General features: G+C 39.8%; 1 protein-coding gene across 3 annotated transcripts; it reads left to right on the plus strand.

The window, feature by feature from the left end:
- The first annotated feature begins 142 nt into the window (after positions 1–142).
- On the plus strand, positions 143–23,136 carry stat1b (signal transducer and activator of transcription 1b). Of its 3 annotated transcripts, none has more exons than XM_034134666.1 (24): positions 143–249; positions 835–962; positions 2,606–2,750; positions 2,854–2,949; positions 3,165–3,248; positions 3,339–3,417; positions 3,499–3,587; positions 5,464–5,615; positions 6,741–6,902; positions 7,004–7,096; positions 8,129–8,188; positions 8,310–8,339; positions 8,439–8,529; positions 8,597–8,638; positions 9,759–9,842; positions 9,992–10,093; positions 10,434–10,569; positions 11,114–11,154; positions 11,259–11,335; positions 11,464–11,603; positions 16,254–16,433; positions 17,601–17,658; positions 18,157–18,232; positions 22,319–23,136. In XM_034134666.1, exons 2-24 carry the CDS (start codon positions 835–837, stop codon positions 22,400–22,402), a joined length of 2,229 nt encoding a protein of 742 aa, XP_033990557.1. In that variant the 5' UTR covers positions 143–249; the 3' UTR covers positions 22,403–23,136. The 3 variants fall into 3 exon arrangements, with proteins under 3 accessions (XP_033990557.1, XP_033990559.1, XP_033990558.1); XM_034134668.1 differs by lacking the exon at positions 22,319–23,136 and adding an exon at positions 18,499–18,845; XM_034134667.1 differs by having other exon boundaries at positions 164–249; positions 828–962.
- Positions 23,137–23,717: the final 581 nt, after the last annotated feature.

Genomic DNA, 23,717 nt, shown 5'->3' on the forward strand with positions numbered 1-23,717 from the left:
ATTTTGTGAATGAGGAAGTTGTGTAAACCGGGTAAACCGGGTAAACCCCGGTTGACTTGACAGAGTTTAGCGGAATGATTTCTCGAGAATCACGTGATGTGTGGGAGTACCCGGTGAATATAAGGAACGCCCCATTGTTCCTGTCACTCACAACAGAAGACAGTGAGGACAGCACTGTAGCTACTCGCTGTTTTACATTACTAACCTGCTGCTCTATCGATAAAGAAACAAAACAACAATAACCACAAGGTAAGCCATTGTGTTGTCTGTAGGAATACGTAGAAGAAGTACTGTTATGTTAGGGTGCTTCATATTTTCAGGTAGCAACTTCAAAGCTTTAAAGTATTGTTGTCAATAAATGAATGTCCCTGTTAGGCTATATAACCTAGCTAGTTTTGAGTGTTAGCATCATGTGCACTTTTTAAGTAGCCAATTACCATAATGATGAATACAAATGCAATAAAACTGTTAAGCACAATTGGGAAAATACGATTTATGTGAAAAGACCTAGCCCTCTGTTGTATGTACTTTACTTTATTTGTTTACTTTTATGTCATATCAATTTCTATTATGTTCTATTTACGATTTTTTACTTTGAAGACTCTGAATGCCATGTTGTTTGTACATGTATTTTTCCAAAAAATAACTTTTTTTTTAAAAGTCGCCAAGGTGTAAGACAACATGTAACTGTTCACTCAACTACTTTTATTTGACAAAGTTAATAGGACTTTAAATGCAGGACTTGTACTGGTAATGGAGTATTCTTACACTGTTGCATGTCTGCTTTTATTAAGTATAACATCTGAGTACTTCTCCCTCCTGTGCTGACTGCAGATGGCCCAGTGGCAGGACCTGCTGCGGCTGGACGCGACCCTCCAGGCCCGGGTGAGCCAGCTGTACGAGGGGAAGTTCCCCAGAGAGATCCGCCACTACCTGTGCGTCCTGATAGAGAGCCTGGACTGGTAAGAGGCACTGACAGATTGTAGTCATTACATACATTGCCCAATGCTCTGTATATGCTATTGATACACCTTAGGGGTCTTAAAAGCCACGTGTGCATTGTTGTGCTGATTCAGCAGCAGAGCGGGATAGCTACAGTATGGCTTATGTTGTTTATACCTTCGAGCATTATGCATAATCTACATGTTTTTAATGTAGAATATGAACTGCCTTTTTTGTTATTGGAACCAGGTAGCCTAGGCATGTTAATGTGGCAACAATTAACACTTTTTTTACATTTTACAATGAACTCAAAATGATTGATTATAATTAGATCAAGAGGTTAAGTTCTAGCCCACCATCAGCTGCTGAAAAGCAACAAATAAAACATCTAATAAAATATGTACCATAAATGCCTGAGCTAGCAACATCATTTTCTTTATTGTTCAATCCCTGTTTTTCTCAAAAACATGACAGAAAACCAAAAATCAAAGGGTTCGTTTTTCAAAGGTTTTGCCGTCTAAATGTCCTCCAATTCTGAAATGACACTTTAAAATATATTAAGTGTTTTCACTTTTTGTCACATCTGCCAGTTTTACATTTCACCGTCAGGTTTTTCAGCAGTGCAATGCATTTGGGCTTTAACATTTTATTCAAGTCATTTCACCGTCCTTCATTGTCAGCTAAGTTAAGCAACAGATCTGTGCAGCTGTCAGCATTCACATTTTCATGTAACCATTTTGAAGCACTCTTTTGTAGACATGCACTGTGGTCAAATCTTGCTGTGGGGGCTTTATTTTGTCAATTGTTATTGTCCTTATTAAATGAAATACATATTATTCTATATTTTAGTAAATTATATTTATCTCAATCTAGTTACTACAAACTAATTGGCTTCTTGCAGTTCTTCAGTCAGCATTCACTCATATAAGCTGTCATTCACACACTTTCACAAATTGATGGCCATGCCATTGGAAGCACTTATCTTCCCAGAAGACACATCAACATGTAGATTGCAGGGGATTGAACCAGCAACCTTCCAATTGGAGGAACACTACGTGCCACAGCAGTTGCTCATCATGAATTATGAACAGGAAAATGGGGAGGTCAATGAATGCAGTTCTTTCTTTGTCCTGGTGACCGCTGCTGAGTAAACGGGCTCTTGTCCTGAAAGATGATATATATTTTTCTAATTATATATGAAATACTGTAATTTAACAGACTTTGGGGAAAACCCACATTAATATACAGACCTATATAGTATATAGTCAATAACTACTGTTATAATATGAGAAAGTAATAAGAAAGAGATCAAATAAGAAAATCTATCATCCTCAAAAACGCAACAAAAAACAAGGTATTGTAAATTAATACAATTGGGACACAGATTATGCACCAAGGTTAAAGAATAAACTGAGTTAAGGTGGGGTTTAACCCACTATTATGTGTCCCCTAATACGGTATTACAAATTAAATAATTTGAGGAAGTGGATTGATATTTTGTCCCCCAAAGTTTATCCTCATTCTACACAAGTAGTTGGACACAATCCCTGAATGAATTGTTTGTTTGTAGCCTTTATTTAACCAGGTGAAAAATCCCATTGAGATCAACGATCTCTTTTTCAAGGGAGACCTGCAATGAACATCTTCTGTTGCTCTTTGCTAGGGATTTGGCAGCTGGGGATGAAAATGCAGCAAGCACATATTTCCATGCACTGCTGGAGGATCTGCAAGAACAGTGCATCCGTTCCGTGCAGGAGAACATCCTCTTACCGGGACCTGATTACACTGGGATGAAGGACTACCTGCTGGTAGGGCAGACACGCTGATATGTAAACTCAACATTCAATAACCAATACACCTTAGAGCCTCGTTTGATTTTGTGTGTATTTGATCATATTTTTTTTTACTTAGAAAAACTTTGAATATAAGCCACTGAACCTGGCTGTAATCCTCTCTGAGTGCCTGAAGGAGGAACAGAAGATTAAGGCTTCAGCCTCTGAAGTACAGGTAAGATGATTTAAGGTGGACAAACTGTGCAGGCTGCAGAAATGCTTTAAACATCAATCACTTGCCACAAGATTATTCAAATGTGTCTAATCTTTTAGATTTGTATTGCTCCTCCGACAGGAGACATCTTGATGTTTACAGTTCTTACAGTTACACAACAGACACACATTCTGTCTGTCAGTCTGTTGTGTAATTAACACCTTTGTTTTTGTCAGGCTTGTGGCAGTCCAGACATGGATCAAAAATGGAAATGGAAAGATATGGACAACAAAATCAATGAACTGAAAAGACTGATTATGGTAAACTCATTTAGTCTGTCACTTTTTTATTGATAGAACATTTCTTATTGATGAGAAAAATACTTTTTAAATGTGTGAACTTTAATGCAGGAGGTGAAGAAGGAAATGAAGTCACTGGAGTTTCTTAATGACAACCTTGACTTCATACAGAAGACCTGGCAAAACAAAGGTATGGTAGGAGAGGTAAAGACACAGGCGACAGGTGTGTTGTGAGTTTGTGCTTCATCGATGTCTCATTGGTGATTTGCAGTGGAGCAGGACATTGGATTGGCCCAGTCCCATGCTGTTGTGGAAGAGGAATGTCGTAAGCGGACCAACTTTATCATACAAACAAAGCAGGTACTGTAGATGTACGCTTGGTGAGATTTATATAAACTGTTGTCTTAAAGCATTTTACATTTTTAGCAGTTTAAAATAAAATGTAAGGACATTTTTGGACTTTGTTTAATTTATTTTTTTAAATCTCCAAACTAGAGATAAAGATACATTCTCGGTTCTGATAGTACTGATAGAATACACTTTTCAGGCAGTACGAGAAAAATAAAGAGCTTTTTGAACATTATAGCATGGAGACATGTCACAGTAGAGCAGTGGCGGCGCCAGAGATTTTCTCTAGGTGTGGGGTAGCTTGACGTTTCATAGAGGGTGCTCAAACATTTAGGGTTTCCCATTAATGCACCAGCGCTACAGTTGAATTTTCTACTGCAACACTCCCCACACACACATGTACAGTACACCCGCGACTGTTACAATGAAGGCTCGATAATCAGCTCACGGCATATAGGTGTAAGCAGGGGTAAAGTGCTATTTTTACAAGTGGGGAGTGGACCTAACCTCCTATAGGAGGGTCTTCACCTCCTCTAGGGGGGTCCGGGGGCATGCTCCCCCGGGAAGATTTTTTTTTAAATATTGAAGTTAAAAGCATCAATCTGGTGCACTTTGAGAGCAACATGAAGAGATCTATGATACATCTCTCAACATCCATATGAAACAGAACTGTAAGCAGATTTACTTTTTCTTTATGGATATTTTACAAATCACTTCCCTTTTTAAAACGGTATTCTTGTTTTACTGTCATATATTATTTCATAACTGTTTTTCATTTATGCTCTTATTTTTTTATACTGATCATATAAACGTGTGCCTCGGAAATACTTATTTACATAAATCGTGACCAAACTGTTTGAGACCCACTGAGATAACTTAGACTAAAGTTAACTATCTAAACACTGAGAGAGTTCTTTACTTCACCTGAGCTGAGGTTATCTGAGACTCTCAGTCTGACAGGAGAGAGTTCTCCCTCCACCTTGTTGTTGAAAAAGCTCCTTATATCCATTAGCTTGGCTAGCTAGCACCAGATGCTAACCACAACGATCTCCGGTAGATACCCACCGGTGCGCGCGCTCTCTCTCTCGCTCGCTCGCGCACGCACACAAAATGGCTTGTGCCACACACACACAGAGCAGAGCTTGAATGAAACACAGAGACCCAGAAGTAAGCTACTTGTACTGTACTGTAGCATATTACTTTCGAATCAATAATTTTTCAAATTATGAATTTCACACATAAAAAAAAAAGAAGACATAGCCTACATTTCTTGGGGGTGCTTAGGGGGTGCTATGGCTATCCTGGGGGGTGCTTCAGCACCGCCACTGCAGTAGAGGCACTAAATACAAATAGGAACTCGAAAATGTGTAGAATAGGGCCCCTTATTTATTTTTTTATGTCTTGTCATTGCACTGTTGAGGAACCTGCGATCTAAGTTTTTCATACATTATATAATTACACAATAGTTGTGTATATGATGACAATAAACATTTTTGCTTTTTATTGTTTTGTATTATTTAATAGTGAACGATTAATTTTCTTGCTGTTCTCCTAAATAGTAGTTTTATCATTATTTAGAGTAATTAGTTAATTTAATTTGGGTCGTTTTTTTTAATGCGTTTATTTTGAATGCAGCTTCAGGAACCAGGTGGTTTAGGTATTGAATGTTAGACAGGTGAAGAAAGGGCAGAGGAGAGGAGGCTGTGGTTCATTGTACTTCAGGATCGTTGGATAAACCATACAAACTATATTCTTGCCTGGACATTGGATTTATCCCTGCGTTTCACAGCGTGATGGAGTTTGTTTTTGGTTTAATTTTATTTTTGTGGTGCACCCCGTACAAGCATAATGAGGCCCCCCCGAACACTTGGTGTTTGCTGGATTGCAGGTGCTGCTGCAGGAGATCGTGAACATTTTGAACCTGGCTCAGCTGATTGTGGCGACTCTCACCGAGGTGGAGCTGCCCGAATGGAGGCTCAGGCAGCAGCTGGCCTGCATTGGAAGCCCAGCCGACACCTGTCTAGACCATCTCCAGAAGTGGTGAGAACTTATAAGAACTACTTTGGCTTTATATGGGTCATGTTAGGGAGGAAACTTTGGAACATGTGATAATGCGTCTCTGTCTCAGCTGTCAAGATTAACACCCATGGGTGAAGTGCTGCTCAGGTGTTGGGATACCTTTCTCCAAATATTGTGGTTTGCATAATCTGGTTGAAATTCATGTAAATGCTTTTAAGCTTTAAAGGTCAAATAGTCACTAAAGCCTATATAATGCGTGAAAAGCAAACAGGGACCTGATCACAAGGGATGAGAGATTTCCTGCTGGTAGGACAGACACGCCTTTATGTTAACCAAACCTTTTATTAATTTCAGAGTCTTGTTTGATTCTGTGTGTATTTGATTATATTATTTTTTTAAACTTAGAAAAACTTTGAAGATGAGCCACTGAACTTGGCTATAATCCTCTCTGAATGCCTGAAGGAGGAAAGGTGATGTGTGTAGAGCTCTGTAAAGTTAAACTGTGGCAGCATGGCGTTGGTTTTAGAATATTTTAACAGTGAACAGCCACGAGTAATGCCGATGCCGAGCCACTTTCAGAGGCTGCAGATATTTCAGACATATAAATCAATTAGCCCAATATCACAGATGAAACATTTGTCTCAGTGGACTCCACAGTGTACAGCATACAACACTCTGTCTTTAGACCCTGTGAGGGACGAAGGAAAAACTCCCAAGAAACCCCACAAATAATGGAGAAATAATGTTAGAAACCTCGGGGAGAGCAACAGTTCAGGGATCCTTCTCCAAGGACGGACGTGCAATGGTGTATAGATTAAAGAGAGATGAAATACAGTCCATATGTTATAAATGATAACGTGAATATGTATAAAAAGAAAATAAATATGGATCCAGCTGGATGTCAACAATATTCCAGGTTCCTCCAAAAATTACAGTCCTTCTACAATTCTACAACAATTTAATGAACACAAGAAGATATTTTTATATATTTGAACAACTGTGGCAATCAGAAGCTGTAAGCATCATTTAAAGCTCGATCAACCATCACAACTTAACCATGCACTGCCTGCCTGTCATAGTTGTGGTTGGTATCAGTGGCCCTACACCCCTGATGACAACTTGTGTTTGCTTATTCTGCCTGTGCAGGTTCACAGCTGTGGCCGAGGTGCTACTGCGAGTGCGCGAACAGCTGCAGAAACTGAAAGAGCAGAACAACACACCCGACAGCACCGATGCCTCCAACCTGCCTGGCCTCATGGCAGTAATTGAGAACCAAACACTGTCCTTGTTCACACAACTACTTGCAAAGTGAGTCACGGCTCCTGAACTCATTTGTGTCATTCACACACACAGACTGAAGCATGCACTTTCATATTTCTGACACTTTTCGTTGGGATCTTGCTCTGCAGTGCTCTGGTGGTTGAGAAACAGCCGATCATGTTGAGTTTACCACAACGACCTCTGATACTGAAGACCGGGGTGTGCTTCTCCGTGAGAGTGAGGTAAGGCTGCATGCATTGGGTGACATCACAGGAATAACATGACGGGGCAAAGCAAACAAGACAACATGATTTGGGTGGAGTGATGGCGTATTTTTGTAGGCCGCCAAGGAAGTGAGCATCGCAAAGGGGTCCCTCCACAAAATCTAATGGGAATTTTCCATTTCAGTTTATTGCAGAAAATAAGCTCTGTGACAAACACACATTCATTCTTATCACGTTTTGTTCAGCAGGATAATCGCCACATAATAACACCGCTTTGTGATTTTTGAAGCGTAAATGCAATCGCCAGAAGTAAAAAGCTGATGCTAGGCTATAAACAAACTACATCACAGTCACATGGCTGCGCATCACAATCGCTAAGCTGAAGGCTGACGTTTAGTAGTTTATTTGAGTTACTCGTTTATACTTGTTACGCAGTTTTTATAACACATAGAAGCTTTGGACATTCACAGGTGAGGTATTTGCTGACGTATTTTATGTCCGAGAGCAAAATGTGAAAATCTGTTAGGCTTGTTTTAACCACAGACCTTATCTCAGGCTTTTAACTACAAACACATTCAACAAACCGTTGAACGAGGGAACCAGAAGTGGTAAAATGCGAAGTTATTTCTGGGTTTTAGGACTCGTTTCTGTACTCTCTTAGGTTGAGTTATTGTGAGTGTTTGCCAGTGGATGGGAGGGCTATTTAAAAAGAAGAAAAGAAAGAATGAATGAATAAATGAACAAATAAGAAGATGACCAAAGAATGGGCAGAAGATACTACTTTAGAACCAGCCACTATACCCACTGAGAGCGTCTGTTCATGTGGGAACAGATTTTTATTTCTAGGCTAGTCATGAAACAACAAGCCATCACAGAGTTGTGATGAGATGTGTTTGTGACAATAAAGAAACGTTAATATTTTCAGAATAAAATACTAAGCTTGCTCCTTTTTTAGTAGACGGCAGCGACGTCATCCTGGATTCACAGCAATTTCTTGTTTTTGAAGATCATTCTTCATTAGTATTTTAGTTTTTTTATTTGTCTTTTCAGGTTCTTGGCAAACCTTCCAGAATTCAAGTGCCTGCTCAAAGTCAAACCTGTATTTGACAAGTAAGTCAAAGAAAACTGGTCTGAGATATTAATATAATGCAGTATTATTTAAAATAAAGAAAACCCTTTACCTCTTATTTTCTTATCAATCTTTTTGCATATTGTTCTCCCTGAAAATTAGGGATGTTGAAGAAGTCAAAACGGTTAAATGGTAAGTAGAGGGTACCAAAACAATTTAACATTTTATATATAAATTGATGAATTGTATCTTTAAACTCCTCATACATTTTGACATTTGATGTCGTTGTAGGTTCCGTCACTTCGACTTCAACAGGGATGAGTGTAAAGTGTTGGACGTGGACTCGCCCAATGGAGACTTGGTGACAGAATTTGGTTACATGGTAAGAAGCTCTTCCAACTGGTTAACTGGTTAACTTTTGAAGATTTTAAAAGTTCTCTTTTTTTCAGTGTCTCAAGGAAATCAAAGGAAGAACGAAAGGATCAATTGAGGTAAGATGAGACATTAAAATTTGAATAACCGTCGTTTGTACTAACGTCACTACTACTTATAATAAATGCTAAAGTTTATCTATCTGCTGAAAAAGTCAAATGAAAAAAAAAGAAAAAGTATATACAGATAGTGGGTGTTTCTCAATGTCGAGTACGCTTGCTTGGTAGCACATGTCTTCCGAGTCACTTGCTTCAGAAGCGAGGCAAGAATACTTCCTGGCATTTGGAAAACGAAGAATGGAACACGCTAGCAAGTGTGCAGGTGTGCAGGTGTGCGTCATATGAGAGGCCCCGCCTTACATTTTCCGCCACAGATTTGGGGAAATTGGTCCGTGCGCAAAGCATTGTGGGGATTTTAAGACCGCGGAGTCTACACATGTGCAGCCTCGAAATTTCTCGCTACGAAGTACGCCGGGCTCGGTAGAATTCCAAGTATGCTGGACATTGGAACAGTCCTTCGGCGGCACTCGATGACGTAGTACCTAATTGCTGCAGGTCTCCCTTGAAAAAGAGATCTATGATCTCAAGGGACAATCTGGTTAAATAAAGGTTTGAAATGAAATGAAATGAGTATGCTTGAAATAGTGGCTCTGGAGCAGCTTTACTCGACATTGAGAAACACCCTCCGTCAATGTGCTGTCAATTGTCCAAAAAAGATGGCAGCCATGCCAAGGCACTACTTAGGCAAAGTGGTGCTTACATGCTAACAATGGTAATGCTAACTTGCTGATATTTAAGGGGCCCTATTCAGCTTTGTGTGGTTTTCCCTTTCCTGTAGTGTGTTATAAGATAAGATAAAGATAAGAGGTACTTTATTGATCCCAAATTGGAAAATGTTTGAAAAATAGAAAATATACAGTAGACCGTGAAGATAACAAATCTATTAACTCTGACAATAAAACACGATTGAAAGGCTTTAGACACAATATAAAGCAGGATATTATTTACACTAAGTGTTATATAGGTTTTTGTGCATGTAAATGGTCTCAAAGGCTAAAAATCCCTGTATTCCCTTCTGAGGGAGTTTCTCTCCCACACAATCCCTCCACATGAGTGTTTGTGCAGAACAACATCACATATCAATAACACCTATATATTGATAGACCTGTTTCTCCTTTAGTGTCGCCTGGCAGTCACTGAAGAACTCCACATCATTAAGTTTGTGACACAGTTCCGCCATGTTGGACTGGAACTCAACATTGAAGTGAGTAAACTCTTCCATTCTGATCAGAGGCCCTTACATTTCTGTTTGCGGCCTAACTATAAGATAACATTTGTTTAAAATATGGAACTATTGGAGAGGAAAATGGCAGTAGCGTTTCTTTAATGTCTTCTGCTGCTGTGTTGGGCCAGGCCAGCACTCTGCCTGTGGTTGTCATCTCCGCTACCACGCAGGTCTCCAGCGCCTGGGCCTCCATCATGTGGAACAACATGCTGTCCACCGGTGACTCCAGGGTAAAACACACTCCTCAGCACCAAAACATTTAAAATATATTGTTTTTGCTGCATGATAATGAAAACACATTTTATGCTTAAACATTTGTAAAAGAGGTGTTAATATGCTGAAATTATCTTGCTGAACAAAATGTGTAAGTATCATAAACATGTGTTTGCCAAAGATCTTATTTTCTTCAGTATTCCAAATCTAACGGAAAAATCCCATTGCTTTTCATAGAGGGGGCCCTTGTGACGCTAGTTTCTGGGTCATCTTCACTGTTTCAACCATTGTCTTGTTGATTGTTAATCCATCGTTTGGTCTTAAATCACGTTCGAAGTGTGTGCCTTTGTTCTGCAGAACCTGCAGTTGTTTGTGGACCCTCCTCCCCTCACATGGGAGCAGCTGTCCCAGGTTCTCAGCTGGCAGTTTTTGTGCACTGGCAAGCGGGAGCTTGACGAAAACCAGCTCTCCGTGCTAAGAGACAAGATTGTGGGTGAGTGTTTGAGCGCAAAAAGAGGAGGTGGGGGCCGCATGTGGCCCCCGGGCCGCCATTTGCCCCCATCCCTGCTCTAGTTGATCTGAACTTGTCAGAAAATGTAGCTTTTCATTGGATCGGCATTTGGGACTGCGTTTTTTGTGAGCTTCCAAGTAAAGTATTACAATAGATATGCAATTTGGGAAATATGCTTATTCATGTTCTTGCTGAGAGTTATATGAGGATACAACTCCACTTGTGTTTTTGTTACTGCATAGCCATAAGCAAGTTAGCCTAGCATGTCACAAAGACGAGCTAACCAAGCGCCTTTATGTCTGTATAAAAAAGTAACGAGTAAAAACAACAGTCTGCACCGACATGAGAGTGGCATTGATATCAGTAGGATTTAAGATTGTGTTTTTTTAAGCAAATCTATTATGGTTATTGAATTAAAGCGTGATTGGATAAACCGAAGATTAAAAGGATGATGTACTAATTTCTCTACTCCAGAGTTCATGTTATATTCATGATATTTCTTCTGTCATTTTTCATTTCTTCACAGATGATCCTGATGATCTAGTTCACTGGAGCAAGTTCTCCAAGGTGAGTGTTGAGCAAGGTGCCGATTATGCTGTGCTGTACACAGTTACAAACTCCAGAACTTTACTTTGTGTGTTTGTGTTTACATGTTGACTTTTGCTTTCCAGAATAAAAATGCCTGGCTCTGGATTGATGGAATCCTGGATCTGATCAAAAAACACTTGGTTGATCTGTGGCGGGATGGGTAAGTCATCTGAGCGCTTTCTTTCTGTTTGGTTCATTCACATTAATAATGAGGCAGTGGTCCACATACCAGCACGTCATGCTTCCCAATCAACTGAGCTCTGGTTATATTCTGTGTGTGGGCTTCAGGTCCATCATGGGGTTCATCAGCAGGGAGAGAACAGCTGAACTGTTGAAGGAAAAACGGACCGGGACCTTTCTGCTCCGCTTTAGCGAGAGCAAAACAAATGGAGCCATCAGCTTCAGCTGGGTCGACAACTCCAATGGTGGTATGTTTGTTCATTTGGAGCTAAAATGCCAAAGGGCTCTGCAAGTCTGAAGTGAGGTTGAATGAGGTACTTTTCCATAGCCAGTGTACCTACAGCATGTGGTGCATGAATGAGTCCTAAACCTGGAATTGAGATAACATTTTAGATATTTGGGGTTCCCTCATCTCAAAGTCAGTGGTATTTCAAATAAGTTATTTGTTAGATACCTGAAATAAGGTCTGTTGTTAATATAAGATTCACACGTTTTGATTTAAGACATAATATATGTTAGAAAATGCCCCACTGGCGAATGTCTGAAGCTTCTAGGTGTCATAAAAAAGGTGGTTGCTAACGAGTGACCAAGTCATGTGACTGTGATAAAGTTTGTTAATAGGAATAATATCATATTTTTACATCTGGTGATTGCATTTATGATTGAACAATTCTAACAGTGGATTTTTATGTGGCGATTAACCTGCTGAACATAATGTGAAAATATCATAAACTTGTGTTTGCCAGATTGTATTTTCTGCAATCCAATTGGAAAACTCATTGGCCTTTTGTCGAGGAAACCCACGATCGGGGTCGGCCTACAAAAATGTTTTCCTCCTTGTACCTCTTTATAGATGCAGACAGGAGTACCATCACGAAAGCAGAGCAATGCAATGTTGTGGCCGCAGGCAGTAGCCAAAAAATATTTAAGACACAAGAAAAAGTAAAAAAGCTTTACCTTGCAGACTGCCCTTTCTGACAGGAACTGAAGCCGTTATCTATAGGCGCGTTCACACCAAGTACTTTTCCCACAATAGTTCATGAGAACTCAGTTCATGAGAACTCTTTTAGTTCTGATGAACTAAAGCAGATCGCGTTCACACCAAAATGAGTTCCTGGGGGTGGATTAGGCAAATTAACCGCTGACATCACTTCTTCTTCTTCTTCTGCTTTGGGTTTACTGGCAGGCCGCAAACAACTTCACGGCGAGTACAGTAGGTGGCGGTATGCACCTTAAAGTTGCAATCCGCCAAAAAAACGAGAGAAAAAGAAGAAGAAAAACCTCCCGCGCCCACTTGCTGTAAATGAGGCGTCTGTTTACCTTCCGACCTCAGACATGAGCTTCGTCTGAGTTATTTAAGCAAACACAAATACAGATCATCGACCAGTCAAATGCAATAGCAATGCTGATTCGGAAGCGAAGGCGGTTAAGAAGGATTGACAAAAGGATTGGACGACGACATGCACGCGCTACGCTACGTGTGAAATGAATAAACTGTGCCAGGTGTGTCGTATGCACACTAAATAGGCTCAGCAGCTAACACACCTTTATTATATATCCTCCTGAGAACAACTGCATCCGTCTGCCATGAACCCTACAGAAACCTACGTGTTAGTTGTGGCCCATAGTGGCCTCCATTTGTGTCGTGTACAATGGGGGAAATCAAAAGTTAGCAAATCCCCATGTCCTCCTCAGAGGACATTCATAAAAACATTTAGTTTTAGGTCAAATAATGATTACACTGCTCTGAAACTCACTACACTAACTCCTAAGATGTTCCCTTACTATAATTAATTAAAAATATTGAACTCACAACACTGGTAATAACAAACTTAACCATTTATCTTTCTATAAATAAATAAATAGTGCTTGTGTTGGACGCCATTTTGAAATACAATGAAATTATCTTTTTGAAAGGCACAATAAATAAAGCTTCGCCAGTTTATAACCGATGAAACATGATGGTATCAGAATAATTACTTACATGTGATGTATAGGATGCTACACAGGTCACTGTAAAGATGAAGTGTCAGAGGAGAAATAAGCAAGCTTAGTTACATGAAATGTAATGAAAAATGTAAGATACAGGCTCCGTTTAATCGCCATGTAGGTTCTCTTTTATTGCACACTCAAGACAATATCAATAACAGCATCACGCTGTCCCAGGTGTGTCGTATGCATGTAAATAGAAGTTAACATTTTCAATATCAAATAAAGTGTCAGTAGTATCAAAACATATATATATATAACAATAGATATATATATATATATATATAATAACAATAGATAGGCTCAGCAGCAGACACACCTTAGTGCAAAGTGAAGTGTCAGTATTAATAACAGTGGCATATATATAATCACAATAATACAAAATTAACTGTCCCAGGTGTAGGCAATTTGGGGTGAAGTGTCTTGCCCAGGGACACAACGACATGCTGACTGCAGTGGGGTTTGAACCTGTGATCCGAACACCAATGCACCAGACCACTGCACCACACGCCTCCCAACAAGTCATTGTACAGTTTATCAACGACGACAAGTTTTTCTTTATATTTTTATTGAAGGCCTGTTGGATTTAATCAGCTCGCTTAGCACTGCCAGAAGCCCAGCCTGAAAGGTATTTTGTTGCTCCACCTGGCGCGCCGACACCTCCACCTGGCGCGCCGCCGAGTCAGCATGGCGCTGCATCACCATGAGCAGCTGGTTGTCCGATTCCTGGGCCTTGTGTGAATGCAGCAGCCGTTCGTCGTGCATCTCCTTGGCACGCAGGTCCTCATTCTCCTTGCTGACCATGGCACGGCAGTCCATCGCCATGATGGTGTCAAGGAAGCTGTCATCCCGTGCCCGCTTTCCTAAGGTGAAATAAGCAAGATACAAGATCAGTTTAATCGCCTAGTAGGTTGTCAACAGAGACAACATTGGACATGGTGCAGGCAGGGACAGTGTACAAAATGCAGGTGTAAAGTAGAAGATAAGATAGGATCAAATAAAAAATAAATATCAAAGTGCCCTTATTTATTGTTTTGTGCTTAATGTATGCTTGAACTTTGTTTTATAGGGATTAGTGGACATCAGTTAGATGTGTAACCTTCTTTCAAGGCCAGAGTAGTTACAGTGTAAGTGGATTGACATCTAACATAACATGGCTGAGTACAATTATAACAATCAATAAAAAAAAGGAAAAATAAATAGAATTTCAATTACATTTCTACTTAAATGTGCAAAAATATTAGAACATCAGTCTTTGTGGCATGCAGGTAATCAACTGTTTAAGCTTTTACCATTAACATGTAGAATGAATGTTGCAAATGACTTGAAATTATAGCAACTACAATGTATTGTTAGAGGTAGCATTATGTCCAGCTAGCATGCTAATTGCTAACGTTATATTATCGTTTTATCCCGGAGGGGAAAACTAGTTTCTAATCCAGAGAGAAACACCTCGCCTGAAACACACGATTAGTGCCATGAGTGAGTGAAGCAAATTACAGAACATTGCACACTTATTCACAAGTCAAAACGTGTTCATAGCGGGCACGGCTGAGAATAGCTAGCTAGCTAGATGTTGTTAGCCAGCTTGGACCTATGATAGCAAGTTCTAGCATGGCTAGCTCGATCTACTGAGCAAATAAAAGTACATCTAAGACCAGTATTGTGCAGATTAAAACAGTGCAGTGCATGTATTTTATTTTACCTTCGTAGTCGTCCCGACATGACTTTGCCAGGTCTGCTAACTTTGCTGAGCCACGGAAACTGCATTCAGTAGAAGCTTCTAAATGCGGCGCTTCGCGTCCTCCGAGTAAATCGCCAGAAGCGCCGACACATCCTCATCACTCCACCGCTCCGATGATTTATTTAGTGTTGCTATAATAACTGCTTTCACAAAAGTAGTCTCTTCGGGTGCGCTGCCCGAAGCGAGCAAATACAATGGCCGCTTACAAAAAAAGATTCAGAGTCAAACGGGCGTGGTTTGCATTCCGCACAGCCAATCAGACGTATGAACTATTTTCTCCCACGACAGACCCTGCTCTGTAGCAGGGACTGAAAAGCGGGTCAGATGAACTAATTTGAACTACTTTAGTTCCTGGGGCTTTTTGGTGTGAACGCAAATATATCGTAGTTCTGATGAACTATTGTGGGAAAAGTACTCCGGTGTGAACATGCCTTATGCTCTCTTCGAAGTACCAGACTGCATTGAGAAAAACCATCCTTTTACCTCCCAGAACAAAGGATCTGCTGGTTGACCCCCTGCCTTGCTCGGTTAGGTAGTCATTATGCGGATTTGTTGAATCCGAAGCAACCCTTCAAAGTCACACAATAACATGATTGCATTTTTGAGGTGTCCATTCTGCTGCTGCGCCCCTCCCGTCAGAACTAACAAAGCTCCATGCTGGTACTCCTGTCTGTTTCTTTGCCATCTACTGTAGGTTATACACTGGCTTTGGGTAACATATGATAAGATGACACTTTATTGTCAGATCGAGTCTGACATTTTTCACATCACAGCAGCTCCATTTGAAACATCAACAAGGACAAATATTTAAGACAAGATACAAGGGAGGGAACGGACATCTAACATCACAATCACTGAAGAGAAACATGTTCAAGACCCTCTATCGTACATTAGATCTGGAACCTAACTCTGTATTTACTGTAAGAATTGACTGGTGCACAACAGTGCTCCAGTCTGACCCTATTCAAACGTGGGACCCTATATCTCCGATTTGATGGTAACAATACATATTCACTGTTCAGGAGATGGTTGGGGTCAGAGATGATAAGTGCCTCATACAACCCCTCCTCAAAACCTTCAAACTCCAGTCGGCTGTCCCATCCTGAATGAAGTTATTTCTCACACTCGGATATCTGTCCTCTTCCTGTATGTTGTTCGCCTGCAGCGCCTTTTGTGCATTCAATATATCCCTACACCAAGGACGAGCTGGAGAAGACGTCTCTGCCGGACTATATCAACACTTACAGTCTGAGAGGCCGGAAGAGCAGACATACCAACCCCCTGCTCTACCTGTACCCAGACATCCCCAAAGACACCGCCTTTGGACACTACTTCACCAACACTGGTACTGTTACCATGGCTACTGTTTACTGTTTGAGAACAAAATGTCTTTATTCACCAAGAACACTAACCATTAACCAGTCTTTAAACACTGCCAGAGCCGATACCATCTTCCTGTTGGTGTTTACTTCCTGTCTGTCTTCTTCTGCTGTTCCCTTTAGTGATATCCTGTCTGTCTTCTTCTGCTGTTCACTTAAGTGTTTACTTCCTGTCTGTCTTCTTCTGCTGTTCCCTTTAGTGTTTACTTTCTGTCTGTCTTCTTCTGCTGTTCCCTTTAGTGATATCCTGTCTGTCTTCTTCTGCTGTTCACTTAAGTGTTTACTTCCTGTCTGTCTTCTTCTGCTGTTCCCTTTAGTGTTTACTTCCTGCCCGTCTTCTTCTGCTGTTCCCTTTAGTGTTTATTTCCTGCCTGTCTTCTTCTGCTGTTCCCTTTAGTGTTTACTTTCTGTCTGTCGTCTTCTGCTGTTCCCTTTAGTGTTTATTTCCTGCCTGTCTTCTTCTGCTGTTCCCTTTAGTGTTTACTTCCTGTCTGTCTTCTGCTGTTCCCTTTAGTGTTTACTTCCTGTCTTCTTCTGCTGTTCCCTTTAGTGTTTACTTCCTGTCTTCTGCTGTTCCATTTAGTGTGTACTTCCTGTCTGTCTTCTGCTGTTCCCTTTAGTGTTTACTTCCTGTCTGTCTTCTTCTGCTGTTCCCTTTAGTGTTTACTTCCTGTCTGTCTTCTTCTGCTGTTCCCTTTAGTGTTTACTTCCTGTCTGTCTTCTTCTGCTGTTCCCTTTAGTGTTTACTTCCTGTCTATCTTCATGTCCTGTTTTTTCCCCCTTTTTTTTGTCTTTTCTGTGGAAAACCAAAATGAAAAAATATTATTTTATATATATTATATAAATATTTTTTTCTTAGCAACGGTCTGCTTAGCTTAGCAGCAATCTGCTATCACAAAAGAGAAGACCACTGAATGTCCAAATTAACCAATCCGAATCGAGTATTCAACTTAGCCGTGTACATAATAACCATTGGTTAGTTACAACTCTGTGCAACAGTTGAAAAAAGTAAAGCTTCTAACATTGTGCCCCTTGCAAAATGATGGATTATTACTCTCAAATTCTGAGGGTGATACATATTCTTTATTGAACATGAGACCTGTAATGACCTCTGATCACATGTGTTCATGCAGCAGAGAAAGTGCTGAGCGGAGATGGGTACGTTCACAGAAAAAGGGGGGATTTCTCAGAGTAAGTAAGACAACCATTTTTATTTTATTTTTTAAATCAGCATTGTATGGAGCCACTCTGGGGTCACATTTTAAGAAAAATGTGTAAACCGTGCGGTCAGATTCACAGATAGTCTCTGGGTTAGCCTTATACTTGTAAATGGAACTTATAATGAGTAAACTGGAACAGTGAACATTTATGATAACCTAACGGTGCTATTTCTCTGTGTCGATTCAACACTATACTGACATATTTTTACAGGGATCACTTTCTGTTTTAATTCTTAAAATACATACATTAGTTTACAATATTCAAATTTGTACTGCTTTTAAAAAAGATTGTGATATGTGTATTTTGTACATAAATAAAGGATTTAGCCTTGCTCCATCAATCAGAAGATTAGATGCCAAAATATGCAAAGAGCTTTATAAAAATATAAACAATATTATTTTTTTATGGATGTGTGTCCTAAACTAAAATGTCGAAGTGTCTTAGTGAATCATTTGATTTATTTTACAGTAACCCTACACCACCTCCGTCTCCACCTAGGGAGCCCAATACGGACATGGACATGGAGATGGACGAAGAAACAAAAGTAGGTTTAAAAGTTTAAAACTACATCATCATGCATTGGTTGATTCATCGTTACTGTTATTTTAATATATTTACTGTTATGTCTCTTTTTTCCATTATTATTACCTTTTTAAATGTGTGTATACAGATGTGTGGTCAAGAGACCACTGCAGCATTATTAGTTTCTATGGTATTAATATTTATAGGTATGTGTTTTAGTAAAATGTATCTTTTTTTATTTTATTCTATAAAATACTGACAACATTTCTCTCTGTTGGAATTCAACAGACACTGGAATGGAATGGCTGCCTTACATGTAGAGATTGAGATTAACGAAAACGAGTGGTCTCTTAATTTTTTTCAGAGCCGTATTTGTGTGGTTGTAAGGGTCTGTATGTATGTACATACAGAAAAAATTAAGAGACCACTCTTATATATACATATGTACTGTATATATTTCTTATTATATATTTGTATTCTCTTGGATGGTGAGGAACAGAATTTCGATCCCTTGTCTGTGTCACACAAATAGAGGAATTGACAATAAAGTTTACTTTGACTGATATGTTTGGCCTCTAGAGGGCAGTGGAACAAGCTGTTACTATAGGGTGGCGAAGTCCCTCCCCTTCCGGTGGACCTCCATGGGACCTTATTTCGGAAAAATTATGTATTGAAGTCAATGGAGAGAGAAAGATTATCTTTCGATCCCGTTTGAATTGTGCCACGAATTACACATATGATGTTTGTCAATTTAAAAGATAATTTTGCAAGTCAAAAAAAAAAAAGTGTCGTAAAACTGTGAAGTAACACATTTGTTTGTGTGAAACGCTCAATGAACTACATCTCTGGTCTCACAGAACAACACACATCACCAAGATTGCCGTCACTACTGTCTTGTCAACAAAACGATTGACTTCCTTCACTATCACCACAATGAAACACGTCCTGAAGAAAGTCATGCAAAGCTGCCTGCCTGCCTTCCTTTGATTCTCTCTGAACTGCCTGGTCTTTGTAATGTTTAATGTCAACCATTTGTGCAGATAGCATGAAGTAGAGAAGATCGCTAGCGTTAGCGTTAGCATTTCACCCCCGGGCTTAAATTGTGTATTATAGAATGATCACACCGGTGTGACAGTACTCTTCAAAGGGTTCATGAAATATGACTACTACTCTTACTGTTTAACATTTTGGGTTACTTAATGTTACTTCATGTTAAGGCTAATACAAATGACAAGGCTGTAATGCTAACTAACGTGCTAGCTACTAGCTAGCTTGATCCAGACACTCCAGGGGCCTATACTACGAATCAAGATTTTCGTTTAGCAAGCTAACTTCAGGGGTTTCCGGTCCTACGAAGCTGGTTCACTTTTTAGCGGGCTAGATAACTTATTCTGAACGGCTAGCCTCCGGAGCAGGATAGGTTCCAGGATAAAAGCACTGCCTGCTGACCAATCAGAGCTCAGTGTGCGGAGTTTAAAGCGATCAATTCATATGACAGGAGAAAGGAAATACAGTTTAAACTGCCGTTGCAGGAAAGACGACCGGCCAAAATCACCGACTGTGTGAACGTGAAAATGAAGAGAATATCACCTCCCGTCTTCAGAGCAATCTGACTATTATAACATTAGCGTTAAGAAAGCTTACTTAAATATCTGCCACAACAAAAGTAACCGGATCAAAGTAACATTAAGTACAGTCTGCATACTGTGAGTGCAGACGTCGATGTGTCCCATTATCATTCATATCACATGATATCACATCATAATGTATCATATATTTCCTTATCTGAGTCAGCTTCTTGAGCCGTATCTGGCGTGCAACACTCACAGTGTCACATACTGTATGCAGAAGTATTATTTTAAGAAACACATTAAGTTGACGAAACACTCGAGTCAAATGTAATTAAAGTCAGATCCACTCGTGTCTTAGACGGGGCAGCAGTGATATCATAAACCTGTTAATGTACGCATTCAAACACTTTTTCTTTTACCAGCAGTATTCACCTTGCGCAGCTGCAACTATGTGGCTTTTATCCTGGATAAAGTGTTTAAGTCATGGATGTTTAAAGTTTAACATCTTCATATTTGTCTAATATTAGTTGACTTTTCATTCAGGAAATATATGACGCGCTGCGCTGTCAGTACACGGCTTGTCCATGTTTGTGATTGGTCGAACACTCCAAATACCACCCCTTTTATGTGAACGCGCACCTAACTAGATAGGACACGGCTGGCTTGAGCGATCGAGTTGATAGCCAGCGTCGTAGGACCGTTTAGCGAGAGCGTTTTTTTTTTGGATTTAGTCAACCGGATAACTCAAAACATATCCAGGATATGTTGAACTAGATTCGTAGTATACCCCCCTGGTCCTTCCATCAGACGGGAAGCGAAATAACGAGCAAGACCCGCTGGTATGATAACAACCTGGTACTAAGCACACAGGCATCTTGTTAAAGTTATCTTATCTTAGCCAGCGCCATGTAGATAGATTCTATCTATATGGCGCTGATCTTAGCTATCTATAGTGGAGGAAAACAATTGTGACATCACTTACGCGACTCTGGGATTTGTAGTCTTTCTAGTTACGTATTTTTCATAGTCTTATATTTCAACAGTTTTACAACAAACGTTGACATGGAAATGATTTTTTAAGATTGACAAACATCATATGTGTAATTCATGGCACAATTCAAACGGGATCGAAAGATAAGTTTTCTCTCTCCATTGACTTCAATACATTATTTTCCGAAATAAGGTCCCATGGGGCGGAAGTAGATGGGCGTGACTTCGCCACTCATAACATCGGCAGAGGATTGTCTAGTTACACGTCCAGCTATTTAGTTAGGAGTCATGTTTCTGGCCACACACTGAGTAAATCTGTCTCTTTGGCTCGGGGGTGGGGAACCTCCGGCCTCCGGGCCGTATACGGACCGCGAGACCATTTGGTACGGCCCTGGAGGTAATTTATAAACACACGCAAAAAAGAAAAAAATTAAAGAAATCTAGACCGCAAAAGAATTAAACAAGCGAGTGCCTGTTTTTCCTGGCCAAGGTCAGGGTCCTTGAACACAACACAAGCCTAACGTCATCACGTGGTATATGTCTCGTCTGACAGGGGTGCATGGATGTATAATAAGAACAGTTCAGTGCAGTTCTGACGGAGAGCACCAGAACGCCGCTCCGGCACTTCAGAAATTGCAGTACCCATAAAGAGCCGTACACATGCCGCAGTTTTTGCGTGGCTGTGTCTTTAGTTGTAAGCCCAGTGGCGATCTGTTCATCTGTCATACTGATCATACAGTCAATAACTTTATTGTTATTAGCATCTGGTTAGCTAGCTATGCTAACGAATATAAGAAGCTTTTTCTACAACCAGTGAGGTAAAGGCACATCTTTATATGATCATTATAGTTATAAAAAAATAAGAGAATAAAGTAAACGGGTATAAAATACTATATGACAGTAAAAAAAAGTTGTTATTAATAAACAAGAATACAGTTTGAAAGGGGAGTGATTTGTAAAATATCCATAAAGAAAAGAAAATCTGCTTACAGTTCTGTTTCATATGGGTGTTGAGAGATGTATCCATAGAGCTCCTAATGTTGCTCTCAAAGTGCACCAGATTGATGCTTTTAACTTCAACATTTAAAAAAAAATCTTCCAGGTGGAGCATGCATGGAGCATGGACCCCCCTAGAGGAGGTTAGGTGAGGTCCCCCCCCACTTAAATCATGTTCACATGGATAGGAAACTAAATACATTTGCACTCATCTCGTCTCCATATCTTTCTGTTTTGATGGTCATGCCACAACCGTGCACGTGCATGCATACGCGAGTCATGGTAAGATATCTGGATTAAGAGGTTGCTTTTTCTTTGCACAGCATGAAAGAAAGGCCAAATGAATGGGCTGTGATTTTAGTATTTTTAAGCAGAGGTCAATCATTTGTACGGCCCTCGGAGGATGTTGAAAAAATTGAAATGGCCCTTGAGAGGAAAAAGGTTCCCCACCCCTGCTCTACGTTCACCAGTACATTTTAATGATCTCGTTTGAAATGAACTGCGAGAGAAACAACTTTCTCATACAAACTCAATGTATTTGTTTCTTGCAGCTGGAGTCTCATGAAGTGATTCAGGAACTCTTTGCTGATTCATCCATATTTCCTGAACACTACGGCTCATGGACATCTTATTAAAAAAACGGCATCAACTCCAACCAGCTTTGTCGATCCCCGTTGCTCCGTTTGAGTGTGCATCAGAAAGAATCAAGAATATTGTCTTATGTGTTTGTAATGATTCTCCAAAGATTCTGCTTAATGTATATATTGTGCTAAGCTACAAGTAATGTTAAGAATGTAGGTGTGCTAGAGATGGATCTTACAAAATGTGTGACGGATTTCTACTGCACTGTTTCAACATTTCTATGAAACTTGATTACGTTTTTACAAATGAGTAAAAATGTCTGCTGTTGTGTTTAAAATCACTTGTAAATGTACTTTTTTTTTTTCAAATGAAAATCTGAATGCATTAAAATGCCAAGAGAAATTTAATCTGCTTTAGGCAATACAATACAAACTTTATTTATGCACAGAAATGGGCACGTTCAGTGGCCTGCTGTCTGCTGGTTTGAGTTTCCCCTACATCACCTGGTGATCACATGAGCTTTCATTTTAGGAAAAACATTTCATCATAAAGTGTGTATATATACACCTGGTTAGTCATTGAGAAAGTTAGCATGATGGTGTTAGCATTCAGATCAAGGCCCCCTGAGGGTGAGGGTATGCCACATTCTCATGACAAGGAAATTATATTATATATTATTATTTTTGTATTTCCCCTCATTTGAGTTAACAGTTTGTCTTATTAACAAGAATGTGTTATTGACACTTCTGGGGGTCCGTACTTTGTCTAATATATGTTTTCAACCTGTGCTTTGTATCTTATCCTTTGTTCACCTATTTCCAAATTTGAACAAAAATCAGTATTTAAGGAGGCAAGCAAATGTTGCATGATATCATATACTGCTGCAATGTTAGCTAAATATATTCAAATTCGAGTCTTAGGAAATATACCACTGTGGTAGGACCATGAAAAAACACAAGGAATGTTGCAGTCTTAATGAACCCTGTACGGACACAGTGTTTGTTTGGTTCAGGTCAGTATACATTGTTCATATGTATATACGAAGAGAAATGTGATAAATTCTTACAGCAGTCATAGACTTTGGTTTGGATTAAATCTGTTGAAGAGCAACTCTGAAATAACTTTGTAGTGCATAGTTAACCTCAGAATACTAATCTTAAAATTACTGCATGAAATCCAGAGGTTTTCAAAGGTTATATCTGTTTGCTGCTGAAACTGTTCTGTGCAGGAAAACCCAACAATGTGACTACCGAAAAAGCCGATGTGATGAAAGCAATTTGCTAAAATAGGAAATTCCTTTTATCTAAGCCCGGAATCTTTCAAATCTGATAAATGATCTGGCTTCTGACACTGTTGGCTGGAAGGGAA

Source organism: Trematomus bernacchii, unplaced genomic scaffold, assembly GCF_902827165.1.
Source record: "Trematomus bernacchii unplaced genomic scaffold, fTreBer1.1, whole genome shotgun sequence".
Taxonomy (NCBI): Eukaryota; Metazoa; Chordata; class Actinopteri; order Perciformes; family Nototheniidae; genus Trematomus; species Trematomus bernacchii.

Bases quoted from the DNA above. Each gene is read 5' to 3' on its own strand.
- stat1b (XM_034134666.1), top strand. From the start codon at position 835: ATGGCCCAGTGGCAGGACCTGCTGCGGCTGGACGCGACCCTCCAGGCC. The intron at 8,530-8,596 runs GTAAGAAGCTCT...TCTTTTTTTCAG, and splicing joins TGACAGAATTTGGTTACATG to TGTCTCAAGGAAATCAAAGG. The intron at 10,094-10,433 runs GTAAAACACACT...TTTGTTCTGCAG, and splicing joins TGTCCACCGGTGACTCCAGG to AACCTGCAGTTGTTTGTGGA.